The 17139-nt window shown below is 40.2% G+C and overlaps 1 protein-coding gene across 1 annotated transcript in view; it reads right to left on the reverse strand.

Moving 5' to 3' along the window:
• The window catches only part of LOC130572206 (titin-like), a 236009-nt gene that overhangs the window by 196525 nt on the left and 22345 nt on the right, over positions 1–17139 (reverse strand). The window contains exons 25-42 of the mRNA XM_057363729.1: positions 15207–16897; positions 14831–15112; positions 14301–14567; positions 13879–14151; positions 13507–13770; positions 13151–13411; positions 12377–12637; positions 11691–11954; positions 11338–11598; positions 10924–11184; positions 10225–10485; positions 9940–10081; positions 9685–9850; positions 9244–9475; positions 8415–8699; positions 8202–8327; positions 7796–7984; positions 3442–3498 (exon numbers count right to left, since the gene is read on the reverse strand). Of these exons, the coding sequence (XP_057219712.1) occupies positions 3442–3498; positions 7796–7984; positions 8202–8327; positions 8415–8699; positions 9244–9475; positions 9685–9850; positions 9940–10081; positions 10225–10485; positions 10924–11184; positions 11338–11598; positions 11691–11954; positions 12377–12637; positions 13151–13411; positions 13507–13770; positions 13879–14151; positions 14301–14567; positions 14831–15112; positions 15207–16897 (5543 nt within the window). The remainder of the gene's footprint in view (positions 1–3441; positions 3499–7795; positions 7985–8201; positions 8328–8414; positions 8700–9243; positions 9476–9684; positions 9851–9939; positions 10082–10224; positions 10486–10923; positions 11185–11337; positions 11599–11690; positions 11955–12376; positions 12638–13150; positions 13412–13506; positions 13771–13878; positions 14152–14300; positions 14568–14830; positions 15113–15206; positions 16898–17139) is intronic.

Below are 17139 nucleotides of genomic sequence, written 5' to 3' on the forward strand. Positions count from 1 at the left end.
AAATCCTGACCAGACTTCTCAGAGACATGTGTTTGCCCTTGCACTTCCATGAACGGTGACTTCAAGATGTCCCAGGACAGAGTATCGGTGTGTGGCAACACCTTGCCCACTTCAGGCTCCAGCTCCTCAGAGAAGTGACCCGAGTCTTTGGCCACCAGTTCACATCCTTCCCTGGACATGGTAGTGTGCAAGTCAGTGGTATCAATTCCAAAGCTGTACTCTTCAGAGACAGCTTTTTCCCCGTGCTGCCTCATTCCAGAAATACTACCTGTGTAACTCACACTTTCTTCTGTATTGCCTATTTCTTGCCTTGCATAAACTTCTGTGATAGCCACTGTTTCCTCCATCGCACTTGCCCTGAAGTGAGGAGTTTCCTCACACTCTTCCTCAGCAGGAGGTGGAGACAATCTCAGGGACCAGGGAAGGTGGGCTTCCTCCTCCTTAGGGTGTGGGATTTGTTCCTCTTCATCCTTCCCAAGTATGCTGAGGCCTTGGAGGTCCATGGCAGGCAGTTCCTCGGTGTCTCCATCCTTGCTATACAACTTGGGTGCCCTGGGCTGCACTGTGAGCTCAGAGGCYGTCTGTGCTGTTCCAGCCACGTTTGTGGCCACACAGCAATATCGCCCCGCATCCGAGACAGAGACGTCTTGGAGGTGTAAGCAGCACCTGCCATTCTTGCCTTCTTCAAACCTCAGCCTCTCACTGGCAGAGAGGCTCTGGCCATTCAAGGACCAGGTCACAACTGGTGGGGGCTGCCCAGACACAGCACACTCCAACACCACTTCCTCTCCTTCACAGCACTGAATATGTGCTGGAGCTTCTCTCACAATTTGGGGTAGTTCATTTCCTGTATCAAACGAAAACTTAAATTTGTGCTTTATGGTGGAAGCAGCCTGTTCTGGAGAGAATCGTGGGATCTCCCTCATGTCTATGTCTTGCTCTGGCGTTGGAGTGGGGGCAGTGATTTTGATTTCCACAGGCAACAGCAACTCTGAGTCAGCAACTGCACTTGGCAGTCTCTTCTGTGCTGCAAAGGCCAGACCAACTTCTTCCTTCTCCTCCTTCACTTTCTCCTCTTCCTTCTTCTCTTTCTCCCTTTCTTCCTCCTTCACCTTCTCCTCCTCTTCCTTRYCCTCCTTTTYCATCTCCTTTTTAATCTCCTCCCTTTCTTTCTTTATGTACTTATAGGCTGGCATTCGCTGCCTCACATGGAGTACAGCTGAGGTGCTGACTGTGCCCAGTGGGTTGAAGATGACACAGGTGACGGTGCCACCATGCTGTGGGAGCACGGATGGGATAGTGAGCACAGAGCGGCACTCTGTGGTGTAAACAGCAGTGCCCTGGATGCGCCCCACAGGTTTGGAATTGTTGTACCAAGTGACGGTGGGCTGYGGGCGGCCGTGGAAGAGGCAGGAGAAAGTGCATCTTTGTCCCACAACAGTTTCCTGGGACTTAACCTCCTGGACAAAGAGGGGTGGGCAGGGCTCCAGGAGCCCACCTGGCACCTGCCATCTCTCCCCCACGGCCCTGGAGTATTGCTTCACTACCTGCATTCTGAGAGGCTTCGGGACAACCACTGCAGTAGCCACCTTAGGTGGGCTCGGCTTCTCAGGAGGGCCCTCCTGGGGCACGGACATGAGGGACTCCTGTTTCTTTTTCAGTGCCGCCCTCTTTGCCTCCCGCAGCTTCTGCAGCTTCCAGCGGATCTCCTCATCCAGCAGCTCCTCAGCATCGGCCACCGTGGCCCTGCGCTCCCTATTGCGCGCCAGCTCCGTGTGGCGGGGCCCCGCCAGCGGCAGGCTCTGGAAACRGATGGTTCGCACCGCGCCCCGGGCTCCGAGCTCCCCGAGCTCGGCCTCCTGCCCCTTGTCGAAGGGCGAGCCGGTGCAGCGCAGCACCACCCGSAGCCGCTCCTCCCGCCGCTGCTGCAGCAGGCACTCCCAGCCCTGCCGCGGCCCCTCCGCTGTGCCGGCGGAGCCCGGGCCCCGCTCCCCGCGTGTCACCAGCAGCGAGGCGGCGGACTCGGCCGAGCCCTCGCAGTTAATGGCAAACACCCGGTAGCTGCCCGCGTCGCGCTCCCGCACGTCCCGCAGCTGCAGGCAGGCGCGGTGCGTGTGCTCCGTGCTCTCGGTGCGGATCACCTTGCGGCAGTCCTGCCGGACGGGCCGGTTGTTGTGGAACCAGGCCATGTGCGGCGCTGGCCGCGCCACCAGCTCGCAGCGGAAGAACGCGGGGTCCCCTTCGGAGACGGAGCGACACTTGAGGCCCTTGGTGAAGATGGGTTTGCGGTTCTGGGGACAAGCCAGCACCGCCGCKCTGCCGCGTCCCTCGAAGTCCACCGCGCTGTGCTGCTCTGCAACAGAAGGAGACCGGRTTACAACGTGACTCGCTCTGCCTCCCATCTGATTGTAAAAAAGTAGCAATTATTGAAATAAAAAAATGGGCATGCAACAGATTTCATCACACACCCAGGAAAAAAAAGTAATTCACTCACCATATTTGTTCGAATAAACGCAACGCCTTGCTCTGTTTTAAAGATTGACACGAAAATCGTTCGTTGTCTGTTCTTTCTTCAGACTGTGGAAATTTCTTCTTGAACAAGCAAAACAAGAATTTCAAAATAACATGTTCTTCTGCATGTATGTTTTTGTTGCCTGGAAAAGCTGTGTGTCTTTAGGTGGCAAAGAAGAATATCTTACCTGACTTGCAGACAGTAGAATAAACGCCCTTTCTGACCCTTCTGTTYGTAGATATGTTCAAACAATTGAAAAAAATATTTTGAAATATAGGTTTKTTTTTTTTWWAAAAAAATAAGTAACATGAAATGAGAAGGCGTTTATTCGAACTAATACAGCCACTAACTTCACAGTGTTATGCACGGGGGGGAAAAAAAGCAAGCAACATGAACCACGTATGCTATCTGCAAGCCAGGGTAAGAGATGTATAATGATGAATTAATGTATGTAAAAAAGAGTGCAAGAAATCAATGGGAATGTGTTGCTTTCACATAACCTAAACACCAAATGCTCTCCACTATAMGTCATCTATCCATCCGATAGTGTCCATTGAACTAATTAATGTTAGGCTGCTATCTTGTTTAAAAGTAATACAATTAAGATTTGTATAACTTCCTTCTGAAGTAAACTATTCCATGCATTCAAAAGGAAAATGAACAAATAAGAGCTCTTTGAACAGCTGCAAAGCATGAAGTAAAAGTTAAAAATATGGTTGCACAATTATAAATTTGAAGTTTTAAACATATTTTAAAACTTAAATAACCTTATAATGCAGGTAACCCTTTGCATATCAAAACAAACATGCAACATGTTCCAATATGCTTTAAAGTGTGTCTTTCTCCATCAGACACTTCATGGAAGCTGATAATAGCTTTTCACAACATTACTAATTAATGGTACTAGTTATTCTCATTGGTGATTGTACCTTTCACTTCCATTTCAACCTCTTCCTGTAGCTTCTCATGAATGATTTTTTCAGGAGCTAGAATAAAAAAGACAAAGATTTTTGAGCTATAGTTGCTAAATGTGCCAATCAACAATTTATATAGTAAAAACATCCAATCTATTTTGCAAATACACATAAATTCACATGTACACACACAAACATAAATGCATGCCAAACAATTCAAACACTTGACAAATTTCGGGAGCAGAGTAATCAAATATTTTCAAATTTGTTTGCAATGTACATTTTTTCTGCAAGATTTGCTTTCTTTTCACAGGATGGGGGAAAGTTTCTAAAGCAACATGCCTTTATCATGCTGTAAATCCCTGAAGAAAACATTCAACAATCCACAGACTAATGAGACACTTCTCGTTCTTTATCATCTCCTAGAGAATGAATACACTGGAATGAAATGATGCTATGATACTTGGAAGGAACATGCAGTTGCCAACCTGTCACTTTCAGATGGGTGCTGCACTCGGCTTGTCCTGCAGGATTAACTATTCTGCACTTGTATATACCCTTGTGGTTCTGACCAACTTTCAACAATCTTAAACTGCACAGTGGCCCATCATGTTTTACGGAGCACAGTGCAGACTCCTCAACTATTAGCTGATTGCACAGCCAGACTACGCAAGGTGTAGGCACACCTTTCATTATGCAAAAGAGAAACACATCATCTCCTTCTTTTACAGTGGTTTCTGAAGGCAGAGTTTCAAGAAACTCTGGTGCTTTGGCATCAGTTTCTGTGATGTCTTCACATGGCACAACATCAGGATAGTATACTCTGTTTCTTTGCTTCTCAGTTTCATGTGGTCTTTGGGATGTAGATATGAACAAGCTCGAGGTTTTCTTCGAGGGTTCTTGCTTAACTTCAGATGCTTTAAACTGACAATCTTTGGCTGCTTTAAAGCTTTTAGTATCTGATTCAAGAGTAATTTTTGTTACTGCTTTGGCTTGTGCTTCTTTTGCTAGGTAAGAATAAAGTTAGGAAAAGGATTAGGTCAGATATTTTACAGGAATAAAAATTATACTTAGGGGGAAAAATCCAGTAATTAGTATTGATAGAATGTGTCATATATTAGTCCTAAAACAGTGCTATTAAACATGAGTGATTGCACATTTAAGAGCTCTATTCCTGTTTGACTAATTCTAGGTACCATTTAAGCTTGTGGGACTTTCATGGGACCAAGTCTTGATCCACAATGACTTAAAAAACCACATCTTTGCTCCTAATTTTAATTTGAAAAGTAGCAGCAGAAGATTATGTAAAGTGCTTTTCACAGCTCTATAGTGAAGAAAGAAATTTCACTGATTAAGAGCCAAATCAACAAGGTCATTGCCTTTCTCATTWTTCTTCTTAGTTTTCTAATCCTGATTCCTTTGAACTATTCAGAAATACTATCACCTGTGATGATAACACATTTTGGGGTCTTCACTAGTGTTAACACTACTAACATTTTTTAACATATAAGATGCTTTAAYGTATAACATACAATGATGTCAGAGGTGGAAAGAGCTCTGGCAAAAATTAAATACTTGTATATTAGGAAGAATAAAATGTACAAGACAGTTCATTATTGCACTGATATAATGCTTGTACCCATTAATCCTTTCAATTACATTAACTTATATTGCCAACTTTGGAATTGGAATCTTGGATTTATTGGAAACACGCTGGAGTTTGAAATGACCTGGTATCTAATTTTACATGGCATCTGACATTCTTTTCTCCCTTAAACTCCAGCTTCAGGAATCAACAAAATACAAGAATTCCTACAAACCTGTCTTCCTTTGCATCTCACTGCATATCACGAAGGATATGAGRAATAAAAAGGCTGAGACATCTGTGACTTTATGAGAAGAGGCTCAAAGTTACAATACGAACTTCCCAGTACTGCAAATCCCTTATGAATAGAGCTGTAAATGTGGAGGGAAAATCCCAGAGCTTTATTACTAGATTTCTCTCAATTAAATACTGATAATAAAGGAAATATGAGTAAATGAGCTCTAGGCAGTTATAATGAAGCTGCAAAAGGTAAGTGATAATGTTAAAAGTCAGATAACCACCTTTGACTGTTAGTATTGCAGAAGTTGTTGTCCCTCCAAAGTCATTGTACACAGTACAACTGTACAGTCCTTGATCTGTCAGCTGGGCATTTAGGATTGAGAGCAGAAGAACATTTCCATTTTGTGATATCTTCAGTTTTTCAGACAATTCTATCTTTTCACCTTCATGGGCCCAAAGGAAATCATAGAATTCATTTTCTAAGGCACATATGAACTGAGCAGTGTCACCACATTTCACAGTTAGGTCTCTGAGTTGCAAGAGAATCTTTGGAGGGTTGCCTCTCTTTTCCTGAGAGGTGGTCATAGAGATTTTGGTGCTCTGAGATGTTTGAGAAAGGACTGTTGTGTGCATGGCTTTCATTTCTTCAGTTGATGTAGCTTTCATRGTCAAACTTTCTGATACACTTTCAAAAACCTGCACATGCAATTCCTGTGATGGTTGTTGTACTGATTTAAATTCTTTTTGATAAGTTTCAATGTTCTTCTTTGTGAGAGGAGGAACGTGAAGTTCTGATATAGCCTGTGACCGGATAGACTCTTTTACATCTTTCCCAGAACTTTGCCTATCTAGGGCTTGCACTGTGTAATCAAGTAACAAAAACAACAGCGTTAGTGTCTAAGGAACTTTACTGGGCTATGCTCTGAACAAAATCAGAACAGCATGGAGGATGAAAAATGAATGATCTTCATTTGAAAAAACAGCATGCCAGATGTATTACTSTTTTGACACAGAAATTATCCATTCACATGTATGAATGACAAGTGATGCCTAAGCTAGTCATGCAGTTTATACTTGGTGCTTGTCTCTTCTGTCATTAAGATGGTCCATTTTAGTATTGGAAACTCATGACACATCTACAGGAGGTATTTTCTTTTTTATCTTTTTTTTTTTTTTCTACAGAATAGTGCAAAATACCTCAGTCACTGCTATAAAGATCACTAATCCAACTTAAAAAATCTGAATGACTTCATCAAAGCATTTATATTCTTCGACCTATATTGAGATACAAACTTGAAAATTTCCAAATGTTACAGTGTAAAGACAAGAAATGAGAGTGGCTGGGTTACTGAGGATACTATTAATGTTAGCTGGGAAAGAAAAGGTGTGAAAGGAGGGAAAAATTAGTAACAGTATAGAAGTGTGGTATACAATAAATTGAATCCCTTTGAAGTAAAAATGGGGCTTTACCTTCTGCAGTCACTGTAAGTGTAGCTGTRCAAGTTGTTTCTCCAGCACTATTTCTTGCCTTGCAAGAGTATTGGCCAGCATGCTCTAAGAAAGCATCTACTATTATCAGTATAGCTGTGCCTGTAGACTCATCAAAGTGGAAAACTAAGTCTTTTTTTGGCAACATAAGTTGTTGATTATGAAACCACTGGATTTTTGGTTTGGGCCTGCCAGAGACTCTAGCTTGAAATCTGACTGATTCCCCGCTGCATACCCTGCAGCTTGAAATAGGCTGGATAAAGGTGGGCCTTTGGCCAATAGACTCCTCCTTAAGTGAAACAGATGAAGAAATATGCCAAGGGGACTCTGATGTAACTTCTTCAACCTTTTTAAATCCTGAAAAGAAGCATGCCAACTTTTAATTTCTTACCCTACACTACAATAAATTTTCTTTCGCATTCAAGATTTTTCTTTCTAACTTGCAAGCTTAAAGCAAGAATTATTTTCATTCATCATTTATAAAATCTATTGCAAAAAGAAAACAAAATATTTATCATTAAATAATATCATGGGCAATACAGAATAGCAAATTCTCAAAACAGTATTTCTGCTCTAAAACTTYGATAAATGTTTCATCAATTCATATGAATGTAAGCTTCATTTACATGCTTTATTTCTTTGCAATTGCCCAAATACCTTCTACATACCTCTATTTAAGATGTTTTTCAACACTTTCAAAGCAATTTATTTTATACAAAAACTTCCACTAGATTTTCATCACAGGCAAATCAAAGAATGTGTAAGCAAAAAACTTCCATTAGAAAGAAGGTTTTTACCATCTTTGGTGCATGACAGATTCTAAGACTGGAATAAATGAAAAGGGTGGGCATGGAACATTAAAAAAATGTGAAATACATTTTTCTGTTCATGACATATATTTTGGAGACATAAATGTATGCTGTGGAAATTGTAAATGATAGCAATTAATTGAGTTAGAAGACAACATGACAGACAACAACTCACATATAAGTGTAAATAAGGATGATTATTGGAACATGACCTGAACAAGACRATTTATTTAATTGCACAGTATACCTTCTAACTTCAAGGTGGCAGTGCTTGTCACTTGGCCWACAGAGTTACTCGCCACAAAGGTATAGACTCCTTCATCCTCTGGATAAGCTTCAGCAATCTCCAGCTGGTAAGTGTCTTCGAACTGAGTCATTCTAAAAAAGCGTGATGGCTTGATCTCCTTCTCTTTGCTGTACCAAGAGACTTTCAGATCTGCTCAGGCAAAAGAAAGAAAACAAAAAAGGTGTGTGTTATGATATTATACTAGCAAATAAACACTATTTTTATATTTATGTCTGTAATAAATCTTAAATGCAAGTATCAAACGTTAAATATGCCTTATATTATTCTGGWAGAGTATGATTTTTTCCAAGTTAAAGACAAAAAATTCTGAGAGATGGAAAGATGTACAGGATTTCATTAAACCCACCTGTCCCAGTAACTCTGCACTGAAAACAAGCAGAATGTCCCTCAGATGTAACAGTATCACGCAGAGGTATTATGACAGCAGGTGGATACACTGGCATTTCTAGCTCTGGAGAAACAACTTCTGGGACTAAAGAATAAGAGAAAGAAGTAATTTTTAAAGATAAAGAATGAAAATTTCATTTTACAAAAATTGTTATGAGCAYGGGAAACTCACTTTCCACCGAAAGTGAAGCTGAAGTTGTAGCTACTCCATAGTCATTTTTTGCTTCGCAGGTGTACACWGCTTCATCTTCGGGGAATGTTTCAATCAGCAGGAGAGTATATTCTTGTCCATCATGAAGAAATTTGCACTTGAAACCTGGAGAAAGCTGTTGATCATCTTTGTACCAGGAAACTTTGGGCRGGGGTTTGCCTGATACAATAGCACAAAAGCGGGCAGGTTTGCCAGACTCCACGGTAGTTGGCTCCAGCTCCCGAATAATCTGCGGTGGCTCTGGAGCTGAAAATTGGGGGAAGACAAGGTGGCAAAAAGAGGAGAAAGAAAGAGAGAGAAATCTCATTATTGATATTATTYGTGATTCAAAGCTATTTGAAAATAATTAAATGAACAACCTTCCCTTATCCTTGTGTGCCCATGAAAATCTGCTCTTTTCCTTGATACAGGGGGAATGATCTAGCAGTAAGTGCCTTAGCATAATTAGCTGTGTTGGTGTAGGTGTTTTCTAGCAAAATGTGTCCAAGAATTGTTAGGTTAATCATTCTGGAAAGGCATATTTGTCCAAATGGACAATTAAATTTTAGACTCAATGATTTTCTGATCTAAGTAAATACAGTGGGAGAAGAACTGCTATGGTATTTTCATCCACTAGCTAGCTACTTCAATAGAGCAAGGACCTTGTACATGAGGAATTTGGTAATGTTCCAGATGATCCCTTTGAATTTTTTTTTCCTTTCAACTGTTAGAATTCYAGAGAAGCTATATAAATATCAGAAAACCACTGAGTAATAAATATAGTCAAAACATTGGTTATGGGGCCACATACCATTCACATAAAGAATAACAGAACTCCTGTTCCGTCCTGCAACAAATGTATATTCTCCAGCGTCAGAGTAAGTGGTTTCAAAGATGCTCATTCGATGAACTCTCCTTTCCACCACATACTGGTATCTTTCCTCATACTGGAAGTTGATCTCGATACCATCCTTGTACCACTGTGGTTCAATATCTTCTTCATTAACTTCAAATTCAATTTCAGCTCTTTGTCTCTCAATGACCTTTGAAAAAGTAGAATAAATAATAGAAATTTTTTTTCCTGTGGTCTCACTTTCCAGTTTCCTAGGTGAAGGTTCTGACCTTATGATTACAGATTTCTGTGCTATGACTATATGGTTAGATATTGTTGCTCTTTGCTCTTCACTTGCTCTTCCTCTTGTCCCTTAAGTGACAAAGCTATGAAATATTTATTCATCTTTATAGGTCTTACCTGAATATCTTTTTGGGCACTTTTGATACGAATGTCACGACCTTCCACGATCAGGTTGGCACTGGATGTGTTTCCACCTGCTACTACAGTGTACTGACCAGCATCAGACATCCTTGTGGAAGGAATGATGAGACGATGGACATATTTTTCTCTCTGAACTTTCATCCTAAGCACATCAGAAAAGAAAATTAGCTAGTTATTTCCCTTGGGGAAAACCACAACAGAACTTAATATAGTGTAGAAGCAATAATTTACCTATCACCAATCTGGAGTTCTTGCCCATCCTTCATCCACTGGACCTGAACGTCAGGTTCTGAAATTTCACATTCAAAAATAGCCCTCTTCTTCTCCACCACTTTGATATCTTTAATGTGCTTCCTAAATTCAATGTGACGAGCTAGGACAGAAAAAAGTAGAATGAGTGCCATGATGTTATTTAAGCCACAAGAAGTCACTAAATATAAAATCTAAATAGAAAAATCYAAATATAAAATATATAAATACATATTTACTAAATATATAAATCAAGAGAGAAAATACCTTCCACGTATAAAGTGGCTGATGAAGCTGCATTTCCAGCAACAAAGGTATATTCGGCAGCATCACCAAAATGTACATTCCTTATGGAGAGGGAGTGTGTGAGCTTCTTTGTTCGTATCTGGCATTTATCAGTCGATTTTATTTCTATGCCGTTCTTTAGCCATTTATATGAGATACCTTCATAATTAACAGTAACTTCAAATGTTATTGTGTCTTTCTCTTCAGCATTGATGTCTTTTAGCATGGAAGTAATTAGGATAGCTAAAAGGAAAGAAATGGACATGGTTTGTTTTTTTTTTCCATTCTGTTTTACTTTATTTTAAATGAATGTTAATCAGATTAGAGATGCTTCAACTTCTTTAAGACAATTTTAGAAATATTAAAGGGTAAGTTTTGTATCCAGAATCAGTATTACAATTAAGTCTCCCACAACTACAGAATGGCATAGGAATCCAAATTCTGTGTCTTATGGTGACTTGGCATTTAGGCATGTCAGCCTAAAGAGAAGAACACAGGATCTGATGTTCAAGTTCACTGCTTCTACATCTCTTTAAAGAATGCAATTGAGACTGTTTAGTTTTATTAAAAAACACCTCTACAACTGTGCTGGTTTTGTCAGAATTTCATGAAGTCCATGTATTGATACAAACTTATTAAGGGTAACTGTAAAATACTCTGGTAAATTTAATTTTTACATACGTTTTACAGTCAGGGTTGCACTGACTCTATCATTTCCACAGACAAATGTRTATTCTGCAGAATCTTCACTGCTCGTGTTCATGATGTTGAGCTGATGGAGTTTCCCCTGGACAACTATTTTGAACTTTTCACTCATTTCAATCTCCACACCATTTTTCAACCAGACAGCGGGCACATTGAAATGAGAAACTTCACATTCAAAAGAGGCGGTTTTGGTCTCAGGGATCTCAATATTTTTCATGGTCTTTGTGATGTGTATACCTAGAAGGAGGGGAAAAAAGAAAAGAGAGAATTTCCTAAAAGTTAGTATGTTTGGAAAACTGCAAAAACCGAGGGTGACAGGCTATGAACTGTCAGGTCAGTATTGATGTAACAATTCATATAATTACTTTCTTACAAGCTTACAATACTTACTTTCCACAAACAGTTTTGCTTTACACTCAATTTGTCCAACAAGAGCTGTGTATTCCCCAGCGTCATCAGGAGATATGTTATGCAGCATAAGCTTGTGAACTTTCCTTTGAGAGATCATCTTGTATTTATCACTTTGTTTAAGCTCAATATTTTTATGGAACCACCGGACCGGTACAGTRTCATGGGAAACACTCAGTTCAAATGAGACAACAGCATTTTCCAAAGCGGTCACATCCTTTGGTTTTTTGATGATCTTGACAGCTTAAAGAGAAAAGTTAGCCATATTTAGCACTGTGTATGATTTGAATTTCAAAATGCACATTACAGCAAATACTCAAATYTGACTGACTTACTTTCCACGTGAAGTCTGGCATTTGCTCCTATTTTTCCGAGTTTAAAGCTGTAAACAGATTCATCGGTGACAACACAGTGTTTGATTCTCAGTGTGTGAACAGTTCCTTTCACTGTGATTTCATATTTGTCACTTGATTCAAGTTCAACACCATTTTTAATCCATAGAGCTCCTTTCACATCAGGGTGGGTCAGTTCCACACTGAAAACTGCCTCCTGTGATTCTGTCACAGTCAAGTTCTTTAGTGTTTTCTTTATCTTAACAGCTAGAAAAAAAAAARAAAAAAAAAAAAACCCACCTTGAAAACCAGATCAAAATTAAAGAATATAGTAAATACAATAATTTTATTAACACTAAATAATTGTGCTTCATTTTATGCATATATTAATTTATACAGGTTCCAGCAAAGTGGTGTGCTGGGAACACAAAAAGGAACCTTTCCATGTAGCATCGTGAAGAAACGTTTGGTTTCTGGGGTTTTTGAGGTTTAGTTTGTCTGTTTTTTGTGGGTTGGTTGGGGATTTGTTTGCTTGGGCTTTTGTTGTTGTTGTGGGTTAGGCTTGGAATTATGTTTATTTGTGTCTTTGATTTATTTTATTTTGCTTGTATCTAAGACCTTGTCCAAGACATAGAGAGTGATGCTGGAATAAGTCTCAAAAACATCAGCTAGTTATAAAAAACACTGACCTTCGACCTTCAGCTTGGCAGAAGTCTTTGAGCTTGCTATTTCATAGCTGTATTCACCCATGTCTTCCAGCTTTGTTGCAGGGATGATAAACCTTCTCTTTACACCATCAGATTCTGCACGGTACTGATCTGTCGTAGCTAATGGTCTACCATTTTGTAGCCACTGGCCCTCTGATTCAGGATTTGCCACCTCACATTCAAAAACAGCTGTTTGGGACTCAGCCACAGTCAGGTCACTGAGAGGCTTTGAAATGGCACCGCCTGTTGGGAAGAAAGAGCATGTTGTTTTATTGTGTGGCTGTTCAGCTTTCACACCTACAAAAATGAAAGGTAGATGCTGGAATCCTTTGCCCTAATTTATAGCACACAGATAGTCATGCTGTGCTCTGTTAGAAATCTAGAATAGAATATGACCTAAACATTATGCAAGAATGTTTCTTAATTCTATCCTAGTTGCTCTGTTTATTTTTTAATCATCAGCACAGGTATACTGAGAACACTCAGGACAAAACCCCCTCTTTTTTGCATTAATTACATCAAAAGCATAACACAGCATTTCATACTATGGTTCTGACCTAGAGAAACATATGAACATTTAAGAGCTTTGAGAATTCAATTTATACTAATCACAAAAGAYAAGAGAACATTTAAAAAAAGATAAAGACAAAAAAAAACCCTACTGAAACAGTGCAATTGCTACAAGTATGAAATACAGTACATTGGCAGTTTTTAAATCACGGTGAAATAAAGAGCTTGGACTTTAGCCCTACTAACCTGCTACTATAAGCTTCCCAGATGTTTTCTTCTCTCCAGCATAAAATACATATTCTCCTTCATCATCTTTCATCATCTTCACCACAGTCAATTTATATATTTTGCCATGTGCTTCAATTTTATATTTAGGACCAGCCTGTATGTGTTGGCCTTTGAAATTCCAAATTACATCAATCCCTGAATGGGAGAGCTCGACCTCAAAGGACACATTCTGCGTTTCAGTGCAGGTGATATCGTGAAGACCTCTAATAATCTCGATTTCTATAAAAAGAATAAATTACAAATTTWTTAGTTTCCACAGTTTTGTTTTTAAAGATATTGCTTTCAAAGAATGGTACATCTGAAAAGACCCCTACCTTCAACTGTGACATTGCAGCTTGTTTCAACTTTGCCAACCATCAGCTTATAACGTCCTGCATCTGATGCATGGGTTCTGGTGAGCACGAGCCTCTGTTTAGTGCCTTTGCATACAGCTTGTACACGTTCATCAGGCTTTATTTGGTTATCATTCAGGTACCATTTGGAGGAAGACACATCAGGTGCTGAAACTTTGCATTCCAGGATGGCTTTTGTTCCTTCAACTACATGAATATCTTTTAGAGGCACCACTATTTCCACACCTGCCAAGTTACAATAAATATTCATCAGGAAAAAGAATGTGCCTTTAAAAACTAACCCTAAAAGAGCCAAAAATCAAGCACACCTTTAAATTCATCATAGTGACTTACTGTAGACTGTGATCTGTCCAGTGGTTGACAGTTCAAGATCAGGAACRCTAAAAGAGTAAGTTCCACTATCTTCCTTTGTGGCATCTTCTATGAGCAACATATGTGACTGCTTATCCAGCACGATGTGAATACGGTCACTTGATTGAATTTCTTGGCCATCTTTCAACCAGACACCTTCTGCATTTTCTAGGGAGACTTTAACTTCAAGTTGCACAATATCTCCCTCACAGACTTTTTGATCAGTAAGTCCTTGAAGAATTGCCATGGGACGAGCTGTGAAATTAAATGAAGTTAATTGATACTTATAAGAGGCAGAATATTGAACATTAAAGCATTATGGGATGCAATTATATAGCTATAATACATGTTATAATGTAKAAAATCTGTAATATATAGATAATATCAGTATTAGAAATGCTTACGTTTCATCTTYAGTTTGCACTGAGTCCTTTTGCCGTCAACGACGAAACTATACTCTCCTTGATCATCCTTATTGACATCTTTAATAGTGAGGATTTGACGGCCACGGCGAGATGCAATCACATACTTAAGATTAGAAGTGAGCTCAACATCGCCATGATACCATTTCCCTTCCACATCTTCTGGGAAAACCTCACATTCAAGTTCRCCTGAGAAGGACTCTGGCACTTCGACATCCTCAAGTTCTTTGAGAAACTCAACCGCAGCACCTAGAGGCAAAAATCAAAAATAATTACATTTGTGAATGAGCTTGATTAGATCCTCCTGAAGAAAAAAAAGGTTATTAAATGAGCCTAAAGTAATATATATATATATATATAGTGTAATCATTTTACATAAATATATCTTCAACTTTCACAGCGGATTCTGAAAGTATGAAAGCATCTCATCATTTCTTAGATGTGTGTTGAAATAGTTTTATTTCATTCTGAAGCTAACAGTATTGCATGATATTTAGCTGTATGCTTCTTACCTTCAACAGTAAGCTTTGCAGTAGTTTTTACAGATTCATCTTCTACCAGTGTGCAGCTATAGTCATCAGCATCAGACTTATCAATTGTTAATACAGAAAGAAAGTGAGCCTTTCTGTCTGAGTGCATCCTGTACTTGTCTCCAGAGTGAATCTCAATTCCATCCTTAAACCATTTCACTTTGACAAAGGGTTCTGATGTTTCACATTCAAATGTTGCCATGGAGTCTCTTGCTTTAGCAACTACATCTTGTAACTTCTGGGTGAAGGTGATTGACTGCTTGGCTGCAAAACAATATATAATGATCAACAGTGCACTGACCAAACAGAGTTAACACACCATGATCAGCAGTAGGATGAGTGAGAGAACTGAAATTACCTTGTACTAACAGGAAAGCGTGGCTAGAAGTCTCACCAGCTATATTGACTGCTTTCACCATGATGCTGGCAGAATCATCAGAAGTCACATCTCTGATAACTAATTGGCAAACATTGTCCTCAGGCCAGTACCAATACACACGGTCAGTCCTTTCAATCTGAACACCATTTTTGAACCAYTGGCATTCAGGGTCTGGTTTTCCCACCACTCTCACAGAGAAGTGTACRTCTGTTCCTTGGGCTACAGTCTGGCTTTGGATTCGTTCAAGTATCTTGGGTGCCTCCATGCTTGGACTAAGCTCCACCTTCTCTGGTTTGAATGTTGGAATGGTGATYTTGCCTTCAGGAGGAAGTGCTTTCTTCTCTTCCTCTGGGATCTCTTTGGTCCAGTGAAGAAGTTCTTCTTTTGTCTTTTTTAACATTTCTTCATATGATTCATCTTTTTTGCGAGATTTAAGTTCCACAGCYGTAATGGCTTCATAGTAGCCCTCTTCTGTCCTACGCTTGAATTTACTACGCAGCTCTTCAGATTCCTCTGAAAGCTTTTCATGAGTGATCCTTTCAGCCCTTTTCAGCTTCACCACTTCTTTGGTTGTTGCTTCTGCAGGCTTGTCTACCTTCTGTACCTCAAAAAGAAGTTTTCCAGGTTCTGTGACTGCAGGCTCATGTCTGGGTTCAGGAGCACGACGAAGAACAGATCTGAAATCTTCCCTCTGCTGGATCTCAATTTTCACCTTATGTTCAATAAARCCTTCTGGATTCTCTGCAGTGACTCTCACCTCTCCTGTGTCATATGATTTGCAGTCCACAATRTCCAGGTAGTAGATTCCATCATAACGGAGTCTAAACCTTTTGCTTTTTCGGATGAGCTGTCCGTTGAGGTACCAGTTGACCTTGGGCATAGGATAGCCWGTCACACGGCAGCGGAATCGSGCTGTTTCACCTTCAAGGACTCTTGCAGGCTCAGGAACCAAAACAAGTTCTGGTTTTTGCTTTTCCTTTTGGTCCAGTGCAACTGCRGGCAGAGCACCCTCATGGGCCATTCTTTCTAACTCTTCAATTCGTTGGAGTCCCCTTTTGCCTTCTGGCAGCTGGGATTCCTCCACAAGGCTTTTCTCGTCCTTCACGATCAGAGTMGCAGATGTATGGTCGGTACCGTATTTGTTAGTCGCTCTGCAAGTAATCACTCCACTGTCCCTGGAATAGGCTACCCCATAGTCCAGGCTACAGTACCCAAACTCATTGATCATGCGGAGCCTGTTAGCTGCTTCCAAGGGTTTGCCATCATGCAGCCACTCCACCACCATRGTTGGGTCACCAATGGGTGTAAGCCTGCATTCAAAGTGTGCTGGTCCAAATTGTTTGAGCCTTAAAGATGTGAGCTTCTTCTTAAAAAATGGTTTCTGCTGCTTTTCTTTGTCATAGAGATCTCCTTCCTCCCACTGCTCTTGACCATAACGCAGATGGAGAGGTTCTAACTCTGGTGCTGCAATCTCCTTGGCTTTGTAAGTTCCTTTTGGAATTATTAATTTCCTTTCTGGTTCAGGTTCTGTATGTTCAACTTCAACATTWACTTTGCAGCGGGTAGTGTCCCGCCCAGCTTTGTTGATAGCAGTAGCAGTGTACCAGGCAGCATCTTGCCTGGCAGTAGATTCAATTTTAAGGGCAGCTGCCCCTTTGGTTCCTTCAATCCTGAAATATAGAAAAACAATTAACTATTTTTCCCTCCTTTGCCATTCATTGTTGCCCTTCTTCCAAATTAGGTCAAAGCCTCCAAAGGCAAATCCCTGGAGGTAAGACATGTTGTTTATGTTTATTCATGTTTGGGAGTGCAGTGCCTAATAATCAAGCAGATAAGGGTAATAAAAGCCAGTCTTGAATTCAATCAGTTCTGTCTTCAGAGGCCTTCAGAGAAAAGTTCACTAAATCTCTGT

This window comes from Malurus melanocephalus, unplaced genomic scaffold, assembly GCF_030028575.1.
Source record: "Malurus melanocephalus ecotype Western Australia unplaced genomic scaffold, MMel_1.1 scaffold_30, whole genome shotgun sequence".
In the NCBI taxonomy this organism is placed as follows: domain Eukaryota; kingdom Metazoa; phylum Chordata; class Aves; order Passeriformes; family Maluridae; genus Malurus; species Malurus melanocephalus.